General features: G+C 33.3%; 1 protein-coding gene across 1 annotated transcript in view; it reads left to right on the top strand.

The window, feature by feature from the left end:
* The window catches only part of NFIB (nuclear factor I/B), a 216754-nt gene that overhangs the window by 153763 nt on the left and 38211 nt on the right, over positions 1-24780 (top strand). The window contains exons 5-6 of the mRNA XM_012665039.1: positions 4502-4622; positions 7373-7491. Coding sequence (XP_012520493.1) covers positions 4502-4622; positions 7373-7491 — 240 coding nt within the window. The remainder of the gene's footprint in view (positions 1-4501; positions 4623-7372; positions 7492-24780) is intronic.

Genomic DNA, 24780 nt, shown 5'->3' with positions numbered 1-24780 from the left:
ACACTCTGTCATTAAATAAATTCTGTGTGGGCTGTTTTAGTATTTTGGCCGTGTTTATTATTAATCTACTTTTCCTTCTGAAATCTCCCATTTAGTGTCAGAATGCACACTAAATTTTTAGTGTTCATGCACATATCTGTACACAAATTGTTTTTATTACAGTCATCTTAAAATCTATACATAATGTTTGTACATGTTTATGAGGTACATGTGATATCTTGATACATGCATACAATATGTAATGATCAAATCAGGGTGTTTAGGATATCCATCACCTCAAACATGTATCATTTCTTTGTGTTGGGAACATTTCAAATCTCATCTAGCTATTTTGAAATATACGATACATTGTTGTTAACTATAGTCACCCTACTGTGCTATCAAACAGGAGAACTGATTTCTTCTATCTAACTGTATGGTCGTACCCATTAACCAGTGTCTCTCCATCCCCCTCCCCCTCCCACATCCCAGCCTCTGGTAACTATCATTCTACTCTCTACCTCAGAGATCAAATTTTTTAGCTCCTTCCTATGAGTGAGAACGTGTGATATTGTCTTTTTTAATTGCTATTTTGATACTCCGGAATAATCCTTCTGGAACAAAATTTATAAAAACTCCCAAATTTCTGAAGTTTTCTTTGTTATCATTTTACAGTAAATTACACCTGTTTTGCTTTTTACAGCCAAGCGAACTGTGTTGACTATCTTTGCCTAAGCATTGCATGAGGTAAATAAATTGCAAACAGTTTATACAAGGTACAACCTGCAAGTTTCCTGTTAGTAACTCAAATCTTTGAATTGTATCCGTGACTGTTGTAGGAAGCTAGACAGATTGCTTACTTCCAGTGAGTCCCTCAAATGTCTCTTAGCACGTACCCTGCTTCCAATGTCACACAGAACATGGTTCTAATAATAAATTTTAAAGCATGTGGTTACTATGGGATTTCTTACCTCACATTTTTTTAACCTCTGGTGTACCTCAAGCCACAACAAACATGGCTACATTTTAGCTGTCCAAATAATTCAAGCCATCAGCATAGTTACACATTGCATACAAATATTTTCTGTGTAAAAGGAGGTTAAAGTGTATTGTATAAAACAAACACTGTAACAGAAGGCAGATGTTCCAGAAGTTTGGAGCTGAGACTACTCATGTATATATTGATTTATTTAATTTTTAGTAGAAAAAGAGAGATGTTCAGTGTATATTCCTTGATCATTTCTCTGCAATGAACCATGTACCTAATCATATTTTGTTGAAAATATTTTAAGTTAATCTTGGTCTGCCTAATATTAAAATATAATTCAGCTGATAGTGAACACATTTAGAATATTTATTTTAAAATTCTGGGTAAGAAAAATTACACAAAAATCTGTGATTCGTTGGAGTTTTATATTCAACTTGAGGCAGTTAGGAGAGAGGAAAAGATTAAGTAGACTTCTGTGTGTTCTTAGAGTGAATCTGAGGCACTCCAGAATTTTGTTGCCAAGCCCAGGGCACACTTCCTTTCATTTGAACTTTCCAGGGCCTGATTAAGACAGGTAAAGAAATGTAAATCAGGGGGTGGGGTGGGGAGGGAAAGAAATGTAAACCATTCTTAAGGACTGTTCTCTGACACCAACCTGCATGGTCTCCACTTTGCATATTATCTCTGCCCATGACTTTGCTCCTGCAGTAACCCCTGTCTGGAATGACCTCCCTTCATACCATACTCACTCTTCAAAGTCCAGTGCTGGCTATGGCTTCTCCACAGACTTCTTGAACCATTCGAGCCGATATTGGATTCTTTTTCCCTTGAAATGCCACAGCACTTATTGATCATGTCATTCATTTGAGCAGTTTCATTGTAATCTACAGCGTCCTGGTATTTGTATGTTTTGCGTGAGTGTTTTATTTACCCAGCCTGTTGACAATATGTTTATTAAAGGCGGAGCTATCTGAGAATATTTTGTATCCATTGCAATCAACACCTGCTAGTAATGGGCACAATTAATAACTCATTGAATGAACAAACTTTCAGCAAACAGGTTCATTTTTATCTGTTTATCTGCTTTTAATACATTTTGAACTATTTGTCTTTGCTAACCACTCCACTCTACCAGGGAAGAAATTTGAGGGAGAAAGCAAAGAAGGAAGGGAACTCACATTTGTTGAGCACCTGTTAATGTGCTAGGCATGATACTGGGCTTTTATCACTCCTTACTTTACTTTATCCTCAAAGTTATCATATGTGGTAGGTTATTATTATTCCCATTTTACAGTTTAGGAAACTGAGACACATAGCTCACAAGTACAGAAGAAGTTCAAACTAAAAAGCTGTTTGTCTCCCAAGAATCTGCTCATTCTAACATAATATGCTGCTACCTCAAAGGTCTTTTCAAAATGTCTAAAATTAAATTTTAAAAACTTGAACAGGTGTAATCCATTGTATTAGGTTATCAAGTATGAAATCTCCAATTTCTTTAAGTACTAAGTTTGACAGTTGAGATCTCTGACATTTCACTTTGACGTTTCTTGTTTTATTTTTATTGTGAAGGTACAGCTTTAGTCTTGAAAACACACATTTTGGCTTGTGGTTATCTTTCACATTTTTTTAGAGCAATTTTTGTGAAACCATGGATAAGTCAAAAATTCATGTTATTTTTGAATATGAGTTCCATCATGGAACCAATGTAGTGCAGACAGCTTGAAATATCAATGAAGTGTTTGGAAAGGATGTGCCTAATGAACAAGCAGTATGTCGATAATTTGAGAAGTTCCATGCTGGTGATTTTAATCTTGAAAGTGAGCCATGTGGATGACCTGACACCAAGATGGATAATGATGAGCGGAAAGCTGTAGTGGAAGTGAATCCATCTGAACTTAAGTGTGAATTAGCATCAAGGTTTGACATTACTATTCCAATAATATTGGACCGTTTGAAACAAATCAGCAAGGTAAAGAAGCTGGGTAAGATGGGTTCCGCATGAATTAAACAAGTGTCAGCAGAGAAATTGTCTCAAAGCTGGCCTTTCTTGTTGTCACCACACAAAGGTGAACCATTTCTACACCATTTTGTTATGTATGATGAAAAATGGATTCTTTTTGACAATCGCAAGCATGTGGCACAATGGTTGGGAAAAGACGAAGTGCCAAAACACAGTCCAAAACTGAATATTCATCAAAAAAAGCTAATGGTGTCTGGTGGTCCAGCGCTGGTATTATCCACTACAGCTTCATGAAACCTGGTCAATCAATTACAGTGGATGTCTCCTGCAACCAACCGGATGAAATGATGAGAATGCTTGTGATTAAGCGGCCAAGATTGGTCCACAGAGACAGGCCAATCCTCTTGCAAGACAACACTTGACCACATGTCACACAACCAACGCCGCTCAAACTACAGAGGCTTGGACTTGGAAACTCTGTCATCCACCATTTTCACCAGACTTTGCACCAACTGACTACCAGTTCTTCCAGGCTTTGGACCACTTCTTGCAAGGAAAAATATTCAATTCTCAACACCTGTGGAAAACATCTTTTGCAATTTTATCGCCACTCGCTCTGCAGGCTTCTTTGCTGCTGGCATAACAAGCTACCTTTAAGATGGAAAAACTGTGTGGATAGTTTAGGCACATACTTTGATTAATTGTACTGCTTCTGGTTTGAGATATAATAAACTATACTTTTGATTCAAAATCAGACCTTTCATGTTTAATGACCTAATACTAAAAAAGCTTATATGCAAAAATGTTTGTTTATAATGTATCAGCAAATTCAAAGAGATTTCTTGATTTACAAATATTACCTTAAAATATAAAATTCCATGAGTATATTTTAAATGATTTATAACATGTGGTATAAAATTAAAGCAAAACATAACTATTGAATAAAGCCACATTTGCCATTCATATATGAAACCTGAATGTGTATTTTGAAGATGAACTTGGCTTTTGTTTCATATTTGTAGATTTCACCTATATATCTGTCCTAATGCAATAATTATTTATATCAAATAATTATAAATGTCATGATTTCTAATCCATTCTAATATTAATGTTATTATTATTACAGAATAATCATCTTTGGTATTTACTTGTGAACTGTTCTATATTTATTTATCAATGATTTGGTGTTTGAGAGCCTACATAGTGGGAAACAACTTGTTTGGTGCTGAGTGATAGGAATCATATGTTCCTCCAAGACATCTATAGACGAGTGGCCTGACAGATGTAATGACAACTAATACAAAGGAGTGAGTGAAGAAGGTCAGAGAGTAGGATTGTGGGAATTGGTAACCAACGATTATAGTCTGAGTGTCTCACATTTCCAAACTTGAATTCAAGTGGCTAAGGTGAGCAAGTTTTTAAGTCCTACCCCAGTGTATGGTAGATATTAAAAGTCTTAAGGTAATGAGAATTCTCCCTGCCCAGAGACGTGGAAATTATTAGATTATTACATTTGACTAAAAATGACAAGTGTGAATGTCATTCCCAATGTTTCTTTTTGTTTGATTCCTCAGCGCCCATAACCCAGGGAACTGGAGTCAATTTCCCAATTGGAGAAATCCCGAGCCAACCATACTATCATGACATGAACTCGGGGGTCAATCTTCAGAGGTCGCTGTCTTCTCCACCAAGCAGGTAACTAAAACAAGAGCTGTTGATGTTCTCAACGAGTATGTAGGGTAGATGAGTAGATGATATGCAGATAGATAGGTAGGTAGGTAATGAGAGATGGGAAATAAAGACTTTTAGTACATAGACTTTTAATCTTTCCTTGTTAAATTTACTTGGCTATTTGCAAATTAAATGTAACTCTCATTCAAAGCACTTTTACAAATCTTTTTCAGGGGAACGAGGGACCTACGAAGATATATTAAGATGATTCTAATTTTTTTGGTGATTTTAAAAATGATATTTTCACGGTGGTGATCCCTGATTTATAACTGATCCCTGGTAACTTTTTCTCTAATACCACATCCACATTTGGGATAATGAAAGATGAAGCCTTACCTAGCCTTAAAATCAAAGGCCTTCTTCTGGGCCACAGTTTGCCAAATTCTTCACTTAGTTGATGTTCTTTGACTAACTTAGTTAACTCAGTTACCATTAAAAATATTACCTCCTCTGAGATTTGGTTTAACCCTTCGCTGGGGAGGAGCTAGAGTGAGGTCTCTTTGATTTTTAGTTCTTTATGGACATACTCATTTTCTCTCTTAATCTTCAAATTTTAATTTTCAGTTGAGATGAATAAAAATTACAGATGTATTGTTTTTGTTTGTTTTTTTTGAGTTAGATCTTCAGCATATGAAGGCACATCTCATCTCTTAATTTCTAGAGCATTAAGTATACCCATGATGAAATATAACAGCATACATGAATTCCAGAACAAAATACACATTTTACAGTATTAACTTTTTAAAAACAAGAGAATATCTAGATAATTATTTTTCTTATTATTATTCCTCAATAATGAGAGTTAATTGCATTTGGATTAATTATGGACTATGCATGTTTGTAAGTTTACAAGCTGCGATCAATTTTATATCATTTTTAGTCAAACTGTATCTCCGCATAGTTAAATTATATAGCAAGATAATTGGGTTTATTATCATTAAAATTGTCTCTAACATGTTGAGGTCTTAAAAATGCCTTACTTTTTCTAAATTGAAAATGTGGATAGTAATTTTTTATTTTGTCTGTTGGCGCAATATGTTGTCAACACAGATCTTTCCTCATGGCCACTGAGTATCAGATACTATGTCTTTCAGAATAAACAAGGTTTAAAAAACATTTCTCTATTACTTCCTTATGAAAATAATTTCTTTCCTATTTAGAGTTTTTCCTACATATTTACTGCTGACTTATAGATGGGAGAATTAGATTAAAAAGAGAACTAAAAAATATAAGTTCTAACTTTGGATACCTTAAGGAAGAAACTAAAAAAATATTATTCATTCTTTGTATGGTTTAGCATGGATAGAAATTGCCATCTTCAGTATCATGTTAATACTCTGGGAGTTGTGAGTCAAATATTAATCACAGTATATCTACAAATAATCACACATCTACATGCTTCAGGGGCTTGGAAATGCAGTGCAGTAGAAAGAGCACAGTCTTGGAAGTCAGTCCTTACTTTGTGTCTGACTGCTTCCGTTAACTTGTCCTGGGCAATCTACTGAATTTCTCCAAATTTGTCTCCCCATTTATAAAAACAAGGCGGGGATTGGTTCAGGTGTATGATTTTTGAGGTCCATTCTAACTCTGAAATCCTATGACATTATGTTTAGTATTGCTGCAAAAAGTTAATTCAGAAGACCTTATTTTTAGTTTTTACCAGCATAGATGCAAATAAGAAAAATTTTTAAAAGAAAAAAATGTCCATTTCATAGTCGTAATTAACTGCTTAATAGGGTATTTGTGAGGGTATATAAAAGAAACATATCAAGCAATATGGCCCTAAAATAGCTTCTTAATCTTTGCTCTAGATATTCACCTTTCTTAATAGTTGAGATGAGCCCATGTTTCCTTATTAAAATATATCATTTTAAAAGTATACCATTTGTTTGAACCTGGTATGGCCTTTTAACGTACGAATAAAGGATAACCTAATTTTTAAGAAAAAGATAAAGAAGAATATATGAAATAGTTTATAATTAGTAAAGTACTAGAAATTTTATTATTAATTATGGAGTTACTACTTATAATTACTATTTAATAAGTATCTTCTAAATGCCAGCCACTTAACTGAGAGCTTTGCATTTAATAACGCATTTGACCCTCTCAAACGTCTCCCTTTTGAACTAGATTTTATTGTTTCCATTTTACAGATGATTAAACTGAGTTTACAAAGGTTAAGGAGCTTACTATTAAGAATTAATAAGTGGCCTAGACAAGATTTAATACAAGGTCTGTCTGAGTCCAAAAGCTCTTATTCTACTCTACTCCATTACCTTATCTTTGAATTACTATCAAAGGATTGTATTGTCAATAACAAGGGCTATACATAGGAACATTATTAATATTGATAATAATTATAATAAGAGTTAGGTAAAATTTTAATAATACAATTTTAACATTAGTAGACAAGCCACATGAAGAGTTCACTTTTCATTATTTCTTTGGAAATGCATTTGAAGAGATAAATATAATGAACACCATATTTGTTAGGCAGGTATAGGTATAAGATGGTATAGTAAATGGTATATACAACTAGAATGTTTGCTATTCCTATTGGTGTCTTGAATACTCACCATTATTTCAAAATGATTCTGAGATACTGTTGTGTTTATGAAATTTCCACAGTAAGAATCTTCTCAAATCTGCTACTTTTAAATGCTACACATCTTCCCAGAAATCCTATTAATATAACTATTGTCATGTTTTAACAGCAAAAGACCCAAAACTATATCCATAGATGAAAATATGGAACCAAGTCCTACAGGAGACTTTTACCCCTCTCCAAATTCACCAGCTGCTGGAAGTCGAACATGGCATGAAAGAGATCAAGGTGAGAAATAAAAAGATGCCTCCAGAGACATCAGGGTAAAATGTTGGTTCATCTAATCAGTTTCATTTAGTCAAAATTTCATAATTGAACCACTATGGATTATATGATTATATTTTCTTCCTGAAATGACTTCAGTAAAATTATGTTTAATATACTAGTCAAATGCTGTCAAAGTTAATTTACAAAAAACCCCATTCTTTGTATGTTTTATTGGCCTTTTTTTTCAGACAAAATGATCTTTTCAAACCCACAGTTATGTATGTGACTGATTATCGTCTGTCTCCATTAGTTGGGTAGACTACAGCAGAACCACAAGTTCTGATTCAATTAGATCAGTAGGCTCTTCTCCATGGGTCATTTCAGGGAGGAGCCAATCTAAGCAGTGCACATGTGCCAGGTACCGAAAGTTCTCATTTAAAGGACACCACAATTCCTTTTGGAAGTAGGTAGTGCATAAACAATAATGGAAAGTATAATGTAAGATAAGTTGTGTCTAAGCCAATCTAGTTATGCTTTCTAGATAACACTATGACCCAGTTCTAAAGAAGCTTTAAAGAGAAATATAACTTTAAGAAATAGGTCTTATTTGGCTTTCTGGGTTCAGATTTAGTTTTTCTTAAAGTCTATTGGATTTAATATATTTCGTCTTACATGCTGAGGCCTTTCCCCCAAATCAGAAGGAGATTATTAAGCGTGGAAATAGAAAAATTAGCTAACTACAATTTTTGTTGCTATGTGTGCATGTGTACAAATACAATTTTATATCAGCAGCATAAAAGAGTCTTTGAAAATTGTCTTTCAAATAGAATTTTGCATTTTAAAAAAAATTTTAAAAAAGGAGCTCTCTATTAATGACTTTTAGCCCAAGACTTGAGAGTATCTATATGGGGATTTGGGAACTGTATGTTGTTTTATGGAAGGATTTGAAACTCAGCTGGAGAGGTCTGGCTCTGAGATACCCCCACCCCCAAATCCATTCTTCAGGCAGTAGACAAAAATCATTTTTATAAAACTTAAATAATGTCATCTCACTCCCCTACTTCAGATCCTTCATTATCTTCCCACTGCTGTCAGGAGAAAATCAGAATTCCCTTATATGACTAAAGGGCCTGGCCTCTGACTGCCATTATAGCCTTGCCAGGTGACACCCTGCTGCTCCTTGCTTGCACTCTAGCCCATTGCTTTGTTTAGATTTGGGAATGAAACATGTAGGACCTTCCTAGAAACCGTGCCCTTTGGAATGAATGCTCTTCTAACTCTTTATCTGGTGAGTTCTTTCTCATCTTCCAAAGCCCAGCTTAAATTAGGGAATTTCAATCTAAATTAGGGCTTCTTGTTTTTATTTCTTCATTGTATGCATAATATGTAATTACGTATCTATTTATGGAATCAATTGTCTATCTGTCTACACTATGAGAGCAGGGACCTTATCTCTTTTGGTTACTACTGTAACCCGCACCTAGCATGATGCTGGGTGCATAGTAGGAGTACAGTAAATATTTATGGGATAAATGAGCCACTGATAGGCAGAACACCAGTCTCATTAGTGAAGGCAAGATATAATAGAGACTTTTACCAGAATTGCAGAAGTGAGTAGAAAAACAAAACCCTCAACCTTTTATATTTTATTGCTTGTTTTACTGACATTGTCAGTTTATTCTAAACAAAGCCATATTTTCTCTGTCAGAAAATTATTCTGGAAAAGATTCTAATGGTAATAACATTGTGAATGTGTGGGAATGGAGGCTTTATTCAGAAGTGTAGGTGTTCTTTATTGTAGAGAGTGTCACTTTGTAAGAATTGATTCCTCTTTCAGCCTATTGAATAAAGCCAATTTCAAATCATATTATAAAACATTTTTGAAAAGTAGAAGGGAAACTGTCATTCTTTCTCTTTGTAAAATCATTATATTGTCTTGGTGATTTTCTTTTGTCAAAATGACTAGAATTAGTGGAGAAATCTGTAAAGGCATATTCTATTAAGAGTAAGGAAGAATATTCCATTCTCAAGTGTGCTTAAGAAAAACTCTGTCACTTTAATTCTGAAGACCCAGAAGACTTTGTAATGTGCACAATAAGCCATTGTGGGAAGAAGACTGAAACTACAATGAAAAAAATGAGGGCAGTACAGTACTATCTTTACAAATTTGCTAAGCCCAATGCAGTCCTTTTGTTCTTAGAAAATTGCTTTCTTAAAATTTGCAAAATAAAATGCCCCCCCAGTTGTTCTTGTCCATCTTCAAATGTTCTTTAGACACACCTGCCTGTGTGACAGGAGTTGTCTATGCACATATTGAGTGCCACTCCAATAACTGTAATGGCTTTAACGTGTCTTGTACATATTTTTCCCACAAAGCTCTGCACTAATTGGTACTAAATAACTACTTATCGGTTGATTAAAATATACTTGTGTTTAAAATTCGCAGAAATGCTTACAATTTACTATTAATTATTTCCCAGATATTCCTTATTCTGTTAGTGGTAACTTTGTATTAAAATCTATTCTTGCCTTGGCCCTTAGCAAAATTGATTTTTTAAAATATGACAAAGATAACAAAATTATGGACATGTAGCATTCTCCTTTCCCTTACAATCTGAAACACCAACCTAAACCATTGAGATTTATTCCAAGTAGGCAAAAATAAAGGATATAATATGATCAATTTATTATGTCTATTTTATTCTAAAAAGAAATGAAGCAAAGCATTAATTCAAAATCTAGATTCACGTTCATGCAATTTTTAATAATTTAATGAAAAAGTGTTTTTATTTTAGCATTTTGAATCGTAATTAATTATATCCTTGTATCATTTCTTTTCAAAACAAAAAGTTACAATTTCCTGATCATAAGAGAATTATAATTTATAATTTTGTAAATATAAACATGAATATTTTAAAAGTAAACATTATTTGATCGTGTTAAACATTTGGTAGGGAGCTGTATTATTTGCTTACATTTCTTCTGATGAATAGTGATAGAAATTAAAGTTGTCAACATCTACATTATGTAATATTTATATTTTTACTTTATGTTCTTTTATACATAGAGGAGAGGAAAATGAAAATAATACTGAGGTATAGAACAATTGTTACATTCCTTCTCTAAGTTCCAGAATATTTCTACTTGCTTAGTATCTTCTATGAAGATAATTTTAAACTTCTGACTGCCTCTATCTCTATTAAAAACTTTCTTTTTTGTATACTTTTTCCTATTATTTAAGATTTTAATTATTAAATGAAGAATACCATGTTAGTTTATCAATGTGCAGGTTGAAAATTTCTTTTATTCTGTAACTTACTCCACAAAACATTCCATTGAGATCTTGTCTTTCTTGAGTTTTTTCTGAGTGAATATACTCAATTCTTAGACGATATACTTTTCTTGAAATTATTAGAGCAATCCTCTGTAACGTCTGATATAAGAAGAAAAATAAGAGGCAGGTCATAGTTTTCCCTATAATTCAAGTTACTTTTATGGGACTAAATTTAGTTGTATTCCAGTGCTCAGTAATTTAACAGATAAATAAATTGTCTGCCTTTATAAGGTCTTTATAAGGTCACTTTGCCACTGCCATTCTAATGGTCATTGATTTATGTAAGTTTGAATGTAAAAATCCTAAAACATTATTTAATAGATATTTATTGAGAAAAATATAATATGGTAAATATATTTATAATATACAGCTGGGGATTTCTAAATGGAAAATTTAACAGTTTCTCAATGTGATGAATAGTTAAACAACTTGTACTCTTAGATAAAATGTAAATTCAAAACGACTTTTTATGCAGTTACATTTTATTAATTTCTGCACATTTAGGATTTCAGATAATTTAACTCAATTAACACTTATCAAATGCCTAATATATGTGAAGAATTTTTGTAGGCATGGTGCCCGTAAGTATGAATAAATCAAGTTTCTAACCCTTGACCTGCTGAACGAAAAAATAATTTTTTACTATTTATGAAAAAAAGGAACTTCACAGAAAATAAATAATGTAAACCAGATTATCAGGGAACTGTTTCCATGCTTTAGAACTAGCTTACTTTTAAGCACTATGAAGGTAACTCTTTACACAAAATCAATACATTGTCACGTTAGCAAAACATAACACTGCTTGGTATATTAGTATATAATTACAAGTTTAAGAGTAGTTTAAAAAATTAAACTGGACTCTCAAGCTAGATTTAGGCATTGTGTTCTGGTTGTTGTAGGTACTAGAAAATAAAAATGCTAATCTTTTAATAAAAACTCACAGTTCTGTTATATAAATGAGTCTCCTGAGCAAGTCTTTCTGAATCTTTAATATCTTTCCAAGTCCTGAAGACTTATTTGTGATAATTGTGCAAATATTCTCATTATTAAGATAGTCTTAAACATTGTACTAAATTTCACTTTGCCCTTTATAGAGTTCTTATATAGTATTAAATATCAAATGACTCAAGCCAGAAGGCCCAAAGGAACACTGAGGGGCTATGGAGGAAAAGTGCCAGTTTGGTGTCATGTGCTCAATCAAGAGATAAATCATGGTAAATAAGAGTGTGGTACCTCCTGACAGAACCAGAATCAGAGGCCAGCATTCCTTAACATGAGTTTAGGAATGTGAATAGATATGCTAGGTATAAGAGTGGTTTGCTAAGTTTGGAAAATTCCATTGTAACAAAAATTTAAACATTTTTTCATTCATAAATAAATTTGCAGAATATTTAATATACTACTGTGTGCTGTGAATATCCAGGAGTGGCCCTCAACTGAACGTGTTTATTACGTTTGTGACTTCAGAACCTTTTATTTCCATTGAAGAATCCATAGGGAGCATTAATCCTAGGTTCAAACTTTGGAAAACAGTGCTCTAGCCCAAACCACAGTCTGACAAATGATATAATCTGAAGATTTCTCTAGAGCTGTGGGAGCTGAGTGAATATGCCGCTTTCATAAATGCTTGAATAACTGCTGTCTGGGAGTCATTAACTTTAAATGAAGTCCTAGCAAATGGCAGGGCGAACAGTTTAGTAACCTTCCTGGAAGAACTTTCTAAGCTCCCTTTGGGAACAGATAGAACACCAACAATTTCTTACATTCCTACAGTTTGTATCACAATAATGAAATAGCAAATGTTCAAATTTTAAATTTTTGAACCAGAAAAAAACAGAGATACAAGTACTTATGATGGATAAATGTGTAGAAGAGCTGGTTTGAATTTAATGTTTAAGCACAAGTTTTAAGTTTCATTGTTTAGCCTTGTATTGTGGAAAATATCAAAAGTTGAGAACCGTAAGTGAATATGTACCATCATGACAGTGGAAAGCAAACTTTGGGGATGCCTCTACCCTTTAGCTACACTGCTGTGGTTGAAAAACCACAGCATGAGCATCTTTAAAAGAGAAAGCAAAAAAATAAATTGTTGGTGAAGGCTTTCGTCAGAATTCTTCACGTTGCCTACTGATTAACAAATGTTTGTTCTCCTTTTGTACGTTCTAATCAAGAATAGCATTTTGGATGTGGCAAATTTGTGTACATGTTAGAAGGGCTGGTACTGATTAATATGGAAAAGTTGTGCTCATATTTCTGTGCTCTGAAGGCTTAATGATTTGAAAATACAGCATTTTGCAGAAAAACCACAATAGATAATTAGTTTGAAAAAATAACAACTTTCTATTTAATACTTGGTCTCTAGATTGATGGAACACAGGTTAGAACAGGAAAATGGGAAACCCATGGAAGCCAGTATCATTGTGTGCCATACAAAGTTTCTTGGCATAATAAAAGGTTTTATTTCAAAGCTTTTTACGTATTTATTTCATGTTTAAGCTTATTTTGAAGTAGTTTGGAAAGCTGATGTGTTTTGTGTTAGAATACCTATTGGTATTGTATTCAACTACCAATATCATGTACAATAACAGATTGATTTTTCAGTCATCGATCACAGATTATTAGAACCCTTAGTGAAACATAGGTCAAGCTCCTAATTTTACAGCTAAGCAGTCCAAGGATCAAAGAGGCTGTCTTATCCCAAGTGTATGGGTAATTAATGGCAGAGCCTAGGTCTTTTTTTTTACAGGCTATTTTTTTAAAAATCTTTTTCTGTGATCCTACAACTTGCCTAGAAAATCAGTATGTAAGTGCACCTAAGTAGGGAGAAATGGACTAGGAGAATTTAAACACTGCTTCATAAATCTTGACATTTGGATGGTTTTCCTAGGGAGCATCATAGAAGATCCTGTTAGATCTAGGAGAACTAGAATGGGAAAACAGAGGTGAATTGATGAATTTTCAGGGTTCTGAAAAAATTGTCAAAACAAAATTTTGAAATGGTAAAATGTATATTATTTTTTGGAAAATCCTCTTATTATTAGGGCCGGGATTAAACATTTTTGATCTAAAAAAGACTGGAGGTATAGACTCTTTTGATGGGTAAATGTGGAGAAGAGCTTGTTGGAAATAAATGTTTAAAAGTTTTTGGGGGGGCATGGAAAATATTGAAGGTAGAAAGAATTATAAAGTGAACCTCCATATACCATCACCTAGCTTTAACTGTTACCAATATTTTGCCAATCTTGTTGCATTTACTATCTCCCAATTTTTTAAAGTAATTTAAAGTAAATCCCAGTTATCATGTCATCTTGCTTGTAAATATTTCAGTGTTTTTAACAAAACAGTGGATTTTTATACAATCACAACACCATTATCAATTTAACAAACAATACTTCCTTAATATACTCTAACATATAATCGACATTCAAATTTCCCAGATTATTTCAAATGTTGTTTTGTTTGAATCAGGGCCCAAATGTGGTCTATATATCATATTTATATTTTCAGCTTCTTTTTAACCTATATTAGTTATTCTCTTCCTTTTTCTATATCATTTATTTGTTGAAGAAGCCATGTAAATTTAAAAACTGTGTCCAAAAAGTACCTATAAATGCAACAAGGAAAATAAGATCCTACTGCCTTTTGTGACTACTATTTATTGATCACTTATTATCTATCAGGTATAGACTGTTTACATCAATTTTTGCTTTTAAACCCTACAGAAACCCCATTTTACAGGTTATTAAACTGATCATTACAATGATTAAGATAGTTGATGTAGCTCACACATAAGTAGCAGAGGTAGAATGGGAGCCACTGTCTGTCTAGCTAAAGAAGCACATGCTTACTACTACCACGTACACGGCATCCTAAATAAGTCATTGTGATGTTATGTTTATGGTTTTGCAAACTACTTATAAAACCTCTATTATGTTTTTTCTTTTCTTAATGCATGAAACTTCAAAACAGAGAAATGCACATAATTGATAGGGGTTCATAGGCTCCTCAGAGACTCGCGAGTGCAGTCCTTGGGCTGGACTCCACTTAAGAATCCCTTTTCCATTTAATAATAAGATATTGTTAATAAATAATCCTAAAGTCTAGATTGTCTCTAGTAGAGGCATGAGCTATATAGCTAGTTTAAAATGAGCTGTATATGTCAAAATATAAAAATTAATTATATATATTCATTGTCATATATATTTTTTCTTTTAGTTCTGTTCTAGTCTTTTTTGGCTTAGGCCTAGAGCACTATAAAGGTGATCAGGATACTCTAAATACTGATGTGGTCTTAGACAAATTACTTAACTTCAGTAAACCTTGTGTTTTCCCATCTGTAAAATAACAAAGTTGTGTACTAAGATTCCTTTGTGTTCTAACATTTTGGATTTTAAATCAATTAGAGTCAAAGAATTTGAAGATTTTCAGTACTTGAGTCTTTAAGCTTTCCTTAGCATGGATCTTTTTGAAAATTCGGAAAGTTTTCCATTTCTTAAATTATTTTTAAATGTTTATTTTAAATACTCTGATCAAATAACACCATGATTGGGCAGTTTATGTGCTTGGAGGCACCATATGTTTTGCCTTATACCTGAGGAATGCACAGTTCTCACAAATACATGTCCTGTCCTGCACCATTCTGGCACAACAAACAATTGATAGAGATTGAGTTATTATAACAGAACCTCGTTAGGGGATCAGTGTCTCCTACTTTGAAAACAAATGACTCAGCCAGACGGCAACATTTATTTTCTCTAAATGACTAGTGATGTAGCAATAGGAGACCATTATCCTGTGACAATATTCTGTTTCATTGACATTATCTCACAAATGTAATTGGTCCATTACTAAATAGAGGTTTTGTTACTGATCAATTTCACGTGATTTCTAAAACCATTAGGATTATAAATACACCATCATAGTAATTTCATTGACAGACATTCTTTTTTCTTCATTTACATTTGTTGGAGGAAAAAAATATAGGTTTAGGTTGAACTTAAACACTACAATTTATACTGATTTTGACTACTTTTCCATTAAGAGAAACAGAATATTGTGCAGAGTAATCATATTTGCATTGAGCTGCTGAACTGACGACCTTAAAATTTTTGTGATTTTTTTTCTACCATACTAAACCACATCAAATAATAATTGTTCCCAAGCAATTAGTTTACTACCTCAGTTTAATGATTTTATTTGAAATAAGTTCCAGATCATTTCTAGGACTTTCCTGTAAATCCACTAAAGTAACACATCAGTTAAATCAACCCTAACCATTACCAGCATGGATAATAACAGCATTAGTAACAACAGAAACCTTGAGATGTCTTGTAGCATAAATGTTTCTAAATGCATGACTTTTCCCCAAATGTTCTCCTCTAAAAACTCATCTGTAATCTTGTTAAATTAGAACTCTTCCAGTATCTTTCTGACTTTTACAGTTAAGGTTATGGTATTGATTTTATTTTATAGCCCATGGCTCTCAGATGCTTAACACTAATAAGCCTCCATCGCCAAGAGATTGTCCCCAGAGGCGTGGTGAATAGCAGCTATTTACCTATGCCAACGTTTTAATAAGCGACTAAAATATACTCCAAATCCTGCATAATTGTTTGGTGTTTTTTCCCCGTTTCAAATTAGGTTTACTGACATTACTCAAGACACTTTATCATTGTCTGTCTGTTAAAATGAAATTGCTTAGCGGACAAAAGCATTTTGAAGTGTTTTTAAAGAGCAGTTTTCATTTATTAGGTATTCATTCTTTTAGCACTGTTCTTCATTATTCAAAAGATTTTTTTTTTTTTAATGTCTCGGGAAGGTGTTTGTGAGCTTCAAAGGGGTTTGAGCTTTAACTTGTATTGGGTGTAGGTGTAGCCTGGAGACTTTTTTTATAGAAATGTGATAAAATAGAAACTTGTAGGAACATGCTACTTACTGTGCTTGGGTTAAAATATATAACGAGAGACACAAACTATCATAAAATATTTTAAGTTGCCGAAGAATACAGTAATATGTTCAGGTGTACTTAAGATTAAATAACTCAATGATTAAAGAATTTCATTTATTTAACACAAAGACTACCACACTTTTTCTTTTAAAAAAAGAACTGGTTTTATAAAATTAAATAAAGTGGTTGAGAAATCTAATTCAAGATGACATCTTATCTCCTCTTTACGTAGCTTGCCATTTTTTTCCAGTTATTTCAGAGTGTGATAAATGTAAATATATATATAAGGAAATACTTTCTAACATGGCAGCTAATTATTTTTTGAATCATCTGGCATCAGCATCAAACTACTGTAGTGGGATTAAGTCCATATGTCTTGTCATAACATTCAGAGATTTTCGTTAAGTTGGAGTGTGTGGGAAGGACTTATTCACATTTGCGACACAATCATAAAATTTTGCATCTAGAAGAGTCCTTAGAAATGGATAGTTTGATATTCTCTTTTCTTCACTGTATTTTCAAAAAGATGTTTTGTCGTCAGCCAACTGAATTACAAAGGTTACATTTAAGCATTTTATTTAAAATTTTTGCAACATCTAATATCGAAAACCAATATGAGACATTTCCTTTTTACAATATAATTTTGAACACAAAACAAGATCCAATATTGTCAATTCAACATTGGGAATTATAATATTCTGTGGAGCTACAGGCAGCATTTTTTCCCAAAAAAATATGTGTATTTTATAATTTTTACAGTAAAAGTAATAGTTATTTGTGGGGAATTTGGAAAAACAAACGGTCAAATATAAATAACAGAATAAAAATCACCTGTAATCCCATCACATGGAGATAACTTCTAATAATATTTATCTTATTATGTGTGAGTCTGTTTTTCTATGTATTTTTCTCTGCATTTTCTGTGCATTCAATTTCGATGTACGTGTTGTTCCATTAAATTGGACTTATATGATGTATGCTATTTAGAAAATTATTTTCTTTTTTGTCTTTCACTTATAACATGATGGCATTTTACCATGTCTTTCAATTTCTACTTTATCGTGGCTGTATGATATGCTACCCTTTGGCTATACCATAATTTAATTTTTTTTTTTTTTTGGAGACAAAGTCTCTGTTGCCTGGGCTAGAGTGCAGTGGCGTCATCATAGCTTGCTGCAGCCTCAAACTCCTGGGCTCCAGTGATCCTCTTGCTTCAGCCTCCCGAGTAGCTGGGACTACAGGCACGTGCCACTACACCCAGCTAATTTTTTAGTTTTTTGTAGAGACAGGGTCTTATTATGTTGCTTAGGCTGAGCTCAAACTCCTGGCCTCAAGTGCTTCGCATGCCTCGACCTCCGAAAATGTTAGGACTACAGACGTGAGCCACCGGTCATGGCCCCATAAATTTTTAAATATCTACTTTGCTCATAGATATTTAGGTAGTTTCTGAGTTTTTATATTATAAATAAAGATGCAATGAACATAATTGCAGGTAAATCTTTGTACCTAATCTGATTAGGTTGTTCTTGTGTAGTTCTTTTCACTGTTCCCAGTCCCTAGCATACTGCTTGGCACCAAGTCACCATGTAGAAGCTCAGTGAAATTTTGTTAAAGAAATAAATATATTTCGACCGTAGAATCACTGAGTTAAATCTTATGTCCATTTCTAAGGCTTTTGGTAAATATTGGCATAGAATCCAGAAAGGTCTTATCCATTTACATTCCCACTAGCAGTGCATGGGTGGCTTAATCCACTGTCATATCCATAATCATTTAAATGTAGCACATGGCTCCATGAGCAATTTAAAGCATGTCCTCTGAAATTTATGGAACATTCTCTATGGCCTTTTGACTCTACCTATGCACCTCATTTTTTGTCATTTATGTTTTATTTAAATCATTGAGAATCACACCATATCTTTTCTCCCCATAAGCCAGGATAGCTCCATTTGACTAAATGGAGAAATTGAGATGGTACCTGAAAAATTATGCAAAGCTTTGAAATAAAGGCATAGAATACTTGATCAATCTCTCTCTCTCTCTCTTTCTCTCTCTTTCTCTCTCTTCCTTCTTCAGAACACACTGCCCACCAAAGGTAAAACTTAAAGTTTAAATAAGGATCACTGTCATACTTCACAGGGAAACTAATACAAATAAATACATCAAAGCTTTGGGCTGGGATCTTAAGTAACAGGCAGGGGAGTTGCTGCTCCAATCTGGTCTTGATATTTGTAGTATTTTACATAAATACATACACAGTTGTAAATAACCTGTAAACTTTCCTCTCATCAGCACTGTTTTCCCCAAGGCAAAAACGGAGGATGAGAAACCTTGGTTTCTTTTAGCATTCAGCTGGTAGATCATCTTCTCTGCCTTTTCCTTGTCCTCTGGGCATAGAGCCCAAGCTGTTTCCTTGTCTCAGGACTGACTCTGGATTTGTGGCCTGAAGTAAAAATATCAGATATCAGCTCCAAAACTCATTCTGCACACTTGATTTCCTAGCCTCTCATTTATTATCTTATTTATTTTAAATAACATTATTATTTTATGCAGCCAGCTCATTTCTTTTTCATGTCGTCGTCCAGCACCCACCCAATATTTTAATGGAAAGCAGAAATGCCCCAGTTGAGCTAAAACTCATTTTTCACTTTCAGTGCTGCGTGTTGCTTGACAGAGTCTCCATGGAGTAATGGCTGTGTTGACCACCTTCACTTTCATCTGACGACGAGTTTGGTCTGTGAAGAGACTTTCAATGTTCAGAGTTTTTGTAGACCTATAAAACTCTTTTTAAAAAATCTGTGGAAGTCTCAAACCTATAAAAGTCCAAAAATAAAGAAACCTGGAAAACTATGAAGGGGTTATCAATTAGTAAGACTTGTCGATATAAAGTAATCTAGGCACTGGACTGTTTCTGAGCTACATGTTCCTACGTATGTGCTTTCCTTCTGTGGTCCTTGTCAGACTAGAGGGTCAAAATTAACAGAAGTTTCCCAATTGCTTTCATTATACTTTGAATTTTCTTCTGCAAAAAAAGGAAAAGAAAAAAAAGGAAAAAAAAGGATTCTGTAAAATGTTCAGCAGCTTGACAATGTAAAAAATGAAGAAGATATTTTTAACAGTGATTATGGCTTTTTAAGCACTTAGCAATAAAACATACCTTAACTTTAAGTACTGGAAAATAAGAGTGGCTAGCAAATGGTGACTTGTATCTACAGGATTCATTTAGACTTGTTTACAAGTACAGTGTGTAAAGAAGGAAGACAAGTTAGGAATATGTAAAAGACTTGGACTTTTAAACGTTTTGAAGCAATTTGCTTCTTTGTTAACCAGATAGAAATGTTTTTCTAAAGCACAGGACTGGCACAGTTAATATATTTTAATTTAGTGTTATGGTATGCTGAAAATAATAGCTTCCAGAAATTCAAGAATTTTTATGTGTTCCTACATAATTAATTTGAAAAAGTTATAAGTCATAAGTGTTACTATAGGGAAGAAGAATAGGAATTCTTTTAAAAAGAAAATATGTTTTCTATGTAGGTTATAGAAATCTTATTTGTAACCTTAATCTACTTGAGCATATTGGAAAAGCTAACATATTGCTCCACTATATGTGAAAAAGGAGCAGGTGTCCCAGACAGGCAGGTGTTAAGGTGGCTGTTTGAGCTTGCCCTAGATCACTAGTTGACTTCAGTGAAGTTCTACTAACAGGTGGCTAACTGATTGGAGTGCCATGTGACATTTATCCCGGGAGCGACTTGGATGACAGGCTGCTACAGACTGAGGAAGGGGTCTTTGCTTTGATGAAGAAATTGCCAAAACTCATGTCTCATTAGTGTTTCCTAAGGTTCTTTGGAAGTGAACAACAGTTTAATTAAGGGCTGACGTAAACACATTTCTGCACACTTTCCCTGCAGCATTTTATCACATTAGAATTGATCAAAATTGTTGCCTTGGGCTGACTTGAACAGATATACATCTGGAGCGCCATTTGTGCAAGCTGCCGATGAGTCGAGTGCATACGCTGTGTTTCACAGCGACTCTCTTCCTTTGTAGATGAAATTACCTTGTTGGGAGATGAGTTGATCTAACTCTTTATTTGCTTAAGCCCTTATCTCTTTGAAGTGATGCTGTGAAATGAATGACACATCAGGGCTTAGGGTGTATATATGCTCCAGTGCCAAAAAAATTATAGTATGGCTAGGAAAAATTATGTGATAATTTGATTTTGCAAAATACTTATTGAAAGGTATGCTTAAGTCTAAATGAAACAACTTTATCCATAACCTACTGGAAATTTTTCTTACATGGTGATCATTGATTACATATTTAATTATGCAATTAGTTTCTAAAGCCATAGCTAATTGTCTAATTATAAATGTAAACACAGGTATAGACACTTAGGAATAACACAATCAATGTGAATCTTTCTTTTATCAAAAAACTAGTGCCTCTAATCATATGTCATTAAGAAGAATACTTTCTACAGTCCAATATTATCATGATTGCAATTATTTAACAAACATTGCCTTTAATGTCTGCTCTTGCTGCTGAACTGTGAGGATCACCAGGACAGGGACCAGGTGATTTTGTTTTGCATCTTGAACCTTATGCATAGCCATAGATCTTCACCCTTATCAGGAACTCAGTGATTGATTTTGTTTTTTCTCTTCACTTTATTAATACATTTAATTACTTCTTGTCTGGTGATATCTATTTGTGGAACATGAATTTTAAGATGTACTGGCTATGGATGTTTTGCTTATCCTACACTACTAGTCATCATTCCACCATACAGCTTTTTTTACGAGCAAGAGATTCTAAAATAAGCTGCCTAGACACAGTTCCTCCTTCACCTCTTCTTTCTTTCAATCCTGGATTTTTTTTCCTGTTCTTTTCCCAAGTAGTCTATTCTTTCAGCCTCCACATCTTTTTGTGTCTGTGATAAAATCATCTTCTTTAGGAGATGAACCTTTAGTTAACTTTTTTAAAAAAAAAAAATGCAATGGTTAGTACAAGTAAAAAATAATAATAATGAAAAAACCATCAAGTCATGTAAGATACAAATACAAAATCATAAATGAAATCTAGATCTCAAAATTTCCCAGGAGGGATTACTTGAGGAGAAAATGTGTTTGTTCAATGGATAAAATATTGTTCTACAGTTGGAATCAGGGGTTAGAGAGACCTCGTATTCTAGTCTAGGGGAATGTCATATTTAAGGAATGGCATAGAGTTAGAAACACATTCCTCCTGCTCCCCGTGGAGGCCATGGCAAATTAGCTTAGCTAAAGTTTAAATAAAACAGAATGACAAGGAAAAAAATAAATAAAATGTGATACATGGTAGATCTTACAAAGAGGAAGATATCATTTGAAGGATATGATTCCAGGTGCTGTTTATATAATGAGTCATGGGTGGTAAGGAAGGCCTGGAGAAGGGGTGAGGAAGGAAATGCTTAATTCAACCAGGTACAAGTGAAAAGGGGATGGAAACAGAAAAATAATTGAGTTTTTGGAAAGTTTTTATGCTTCGAAAATCAATTCTCTTGTAAATTGCTACTTTCTAAATCAAATTGAAATTTCTGTGTTTGATTTGAAGTCCTCCCTGGCCTGTGTTTCTTTCTTAGTAGCTACCAGCAAACTTCTGCCTCCTTCCCACCAAAAGATATATCAGCAAACCCTCCTCCCACCATCTTGCTTCTCCCTTCTTTATTTTATGTATTATTCAACGTATGCCTTATTATGTATGCATTATTATTCAACTTATTATATATTTATACATTATTCAGCTTTATTATTATTCAACTTATTTTCAACTTAATCTTTTTATGTATTATTCTTCCTGCTTGAGGGACAGCAGATTGTGAAAAGCATGACATTTGTTTTTCTTCAGAGAAAGGTCACTTTAAACTATCTCTTCTATATATTCATTCTTCAAACATTTTTTTTTTGTAGCGTATGAGTGCATTAAAAATAGAAACGATATCATTTTTCAGCTTGGCATGAAGTCTATTAGACTGCAGACATTCAAAATAAAATTAAAATCAAAACAATACTAGTTTGGTTCATGATTAAAATGTAATAGCTGGAAACTCTATCCTTACTTCCCTCAGATAATTGACCTTTTATTCCACCTTCAGTACAGAGTGTTGGTTTTTATTCCTTTGAGAAGGGATTCACTTTTGTATCTAAGTACTTAGCATACAATGCCTTCTATGTGCTATGTAGCAGTATATTTTTATTGATTAATGGGCCCAGAATTAATTTCATTTAGTGGGAAAACAAACACAATTAAACTTGTATTCTAATACTACCATTTTTTACCTGTTTCTAAAGCAAATCCTTACAGTTTGGTCAGTGGACCTTCCTCTTCTTATTTTTACCATCAAGAAAGAGACGGTTTGTAGTTCCTTTTATAACTTGAACGGCGAATTTTATTCTGTTTCTGCACTGTTGGTCTCTGTAATTCTCTATGTATTCCAAACATGAAGGTACCATTATTATTAGGTGCATTCCCAAAAGAGAACCAAAAAAAAATGGTCCCATAATAATTACTTAATAAAACCAGATGTATCCTTTTGGCTAAGAAAATGCAAATGCTTCGTTTCTTAAAAATTACACAATCACCTATATTCTTGAACTTCTGTACAAGCATCCTTGACTTATGTGCCCTTTACAAAAAGAGACCCATGCGAATTTGACTGGATTTACTGAAAATTCTGATACAGTAGTTGCAATTGCCTTAACTGATCTTCTCCAGAAATGACATAACCAGAATGACCCTGTACTGCTTCCCAAGCTCTGGTAACATTTAACTCGTTTTAAATGATATATAGTTAAGCTTTATCATTTATACTATGGAGTTTTTAGAAACAGATTTACACAGGCTTATTTTATTTGAAATTTATATGTAAGCACAGGTAAAGCATAAGAATGTCAATAGAAAGTTACCAGTTTCTTTTTCTAAAAGTTTATGTTAAATTAAAAATGTGGAATGGAAAGTTATTGCATCAGCTATAATGAAAAAGGTGGAATAGAGGTTCTTTCCACCTCTGATAATCTCCATATGTCTATGTTTTAACTTACATTAGGCAAAAACCTATATTTGTAGTATTACCTCTTAAAATCACATAGGTCTTAAGTGAAATTAACTATTATTTTTGGCATTTTGAAGATATCTTAACTGAAATGGTCTTCCTTTTAAACCTTTGTTTTAAATTTTTCTTTCTTTTTTTGTAGTGCCATTAATTGCTGTGGTTTCATGAACAATTTCTTTCTTTTTTTTTCATTTTGAGAAAGATATAGGGAAATGGTTCTCTGACTCATCAAAGTTCTGAAAGGTTCATGACAGCCAGTTAGTCACAAATTTTAGCTTATGGCTACAAATACACCTGTCATTTTTTGCGTACTTTAATGTCTACTGTCTTTACAGGGGCATATCCATTCTTTAAATGCCAGCATGCTAAAACTGCATATTTAATTTTATTGCATGCCTTTACCAGAGCTTAGGTAATTTTTCAAATGGTAAAACATAATGATAGCTAGTTGCTTATATTAATAGCACCATGAGGTCTTTTTCTCATTTAAAAAAAAATTCTAATTAAAAATGCAAATTGCATATATTTTTATGTGTGATAAAATATTTCTTTTCTTTTAGAGATACACACTGAACTATTTAGAGGTAAAATTATGTGACATCTGGAATTTGTTTCCAAGTAACACAGGGGGAGGAAGTGTAGATGAGGATAAAGACGAAATGAGATTGGCAATGATTTGATCGTTGCTGAATTTGGTTGATGGGTATATGAGGATCCATTACAATTCTGTCTACTTGTGTATATATTTAAAGTTTTTGATAATAAAAATACAAATTTTATACCTCATATCATTTTTATAATAAATATATAAGCCTCCATAAAAATCATTACTCAAGATATTAAAATCAGGGCACATCTGTCCTACTAACCAGAGTTTCCTCCTAAATTCCTTAGACCAGCTAACTGCATGGTACAATCTCCTAACACTTAAGA

Source organism: Propithecus coquereli, unplaced genomic scaffold, assembly GCF_000956105.1.
Source record: "Propithecus coquereli isolate 6110/MARCELLA unplaced genomic scaffold, Pcoq_1.0 Scaffold95, whole genome shotgun sequence".
Classification (NCBI taxonomy): domain Eukaryota; kingdom Metazoa; phylum Chordata; class Mammalia; order Primates; family Indriidae; genus Propithecus; species Propithecus coquereli.
This window is presented reverse-complemented; position numbering and strand designations above follow the sequence as displayed.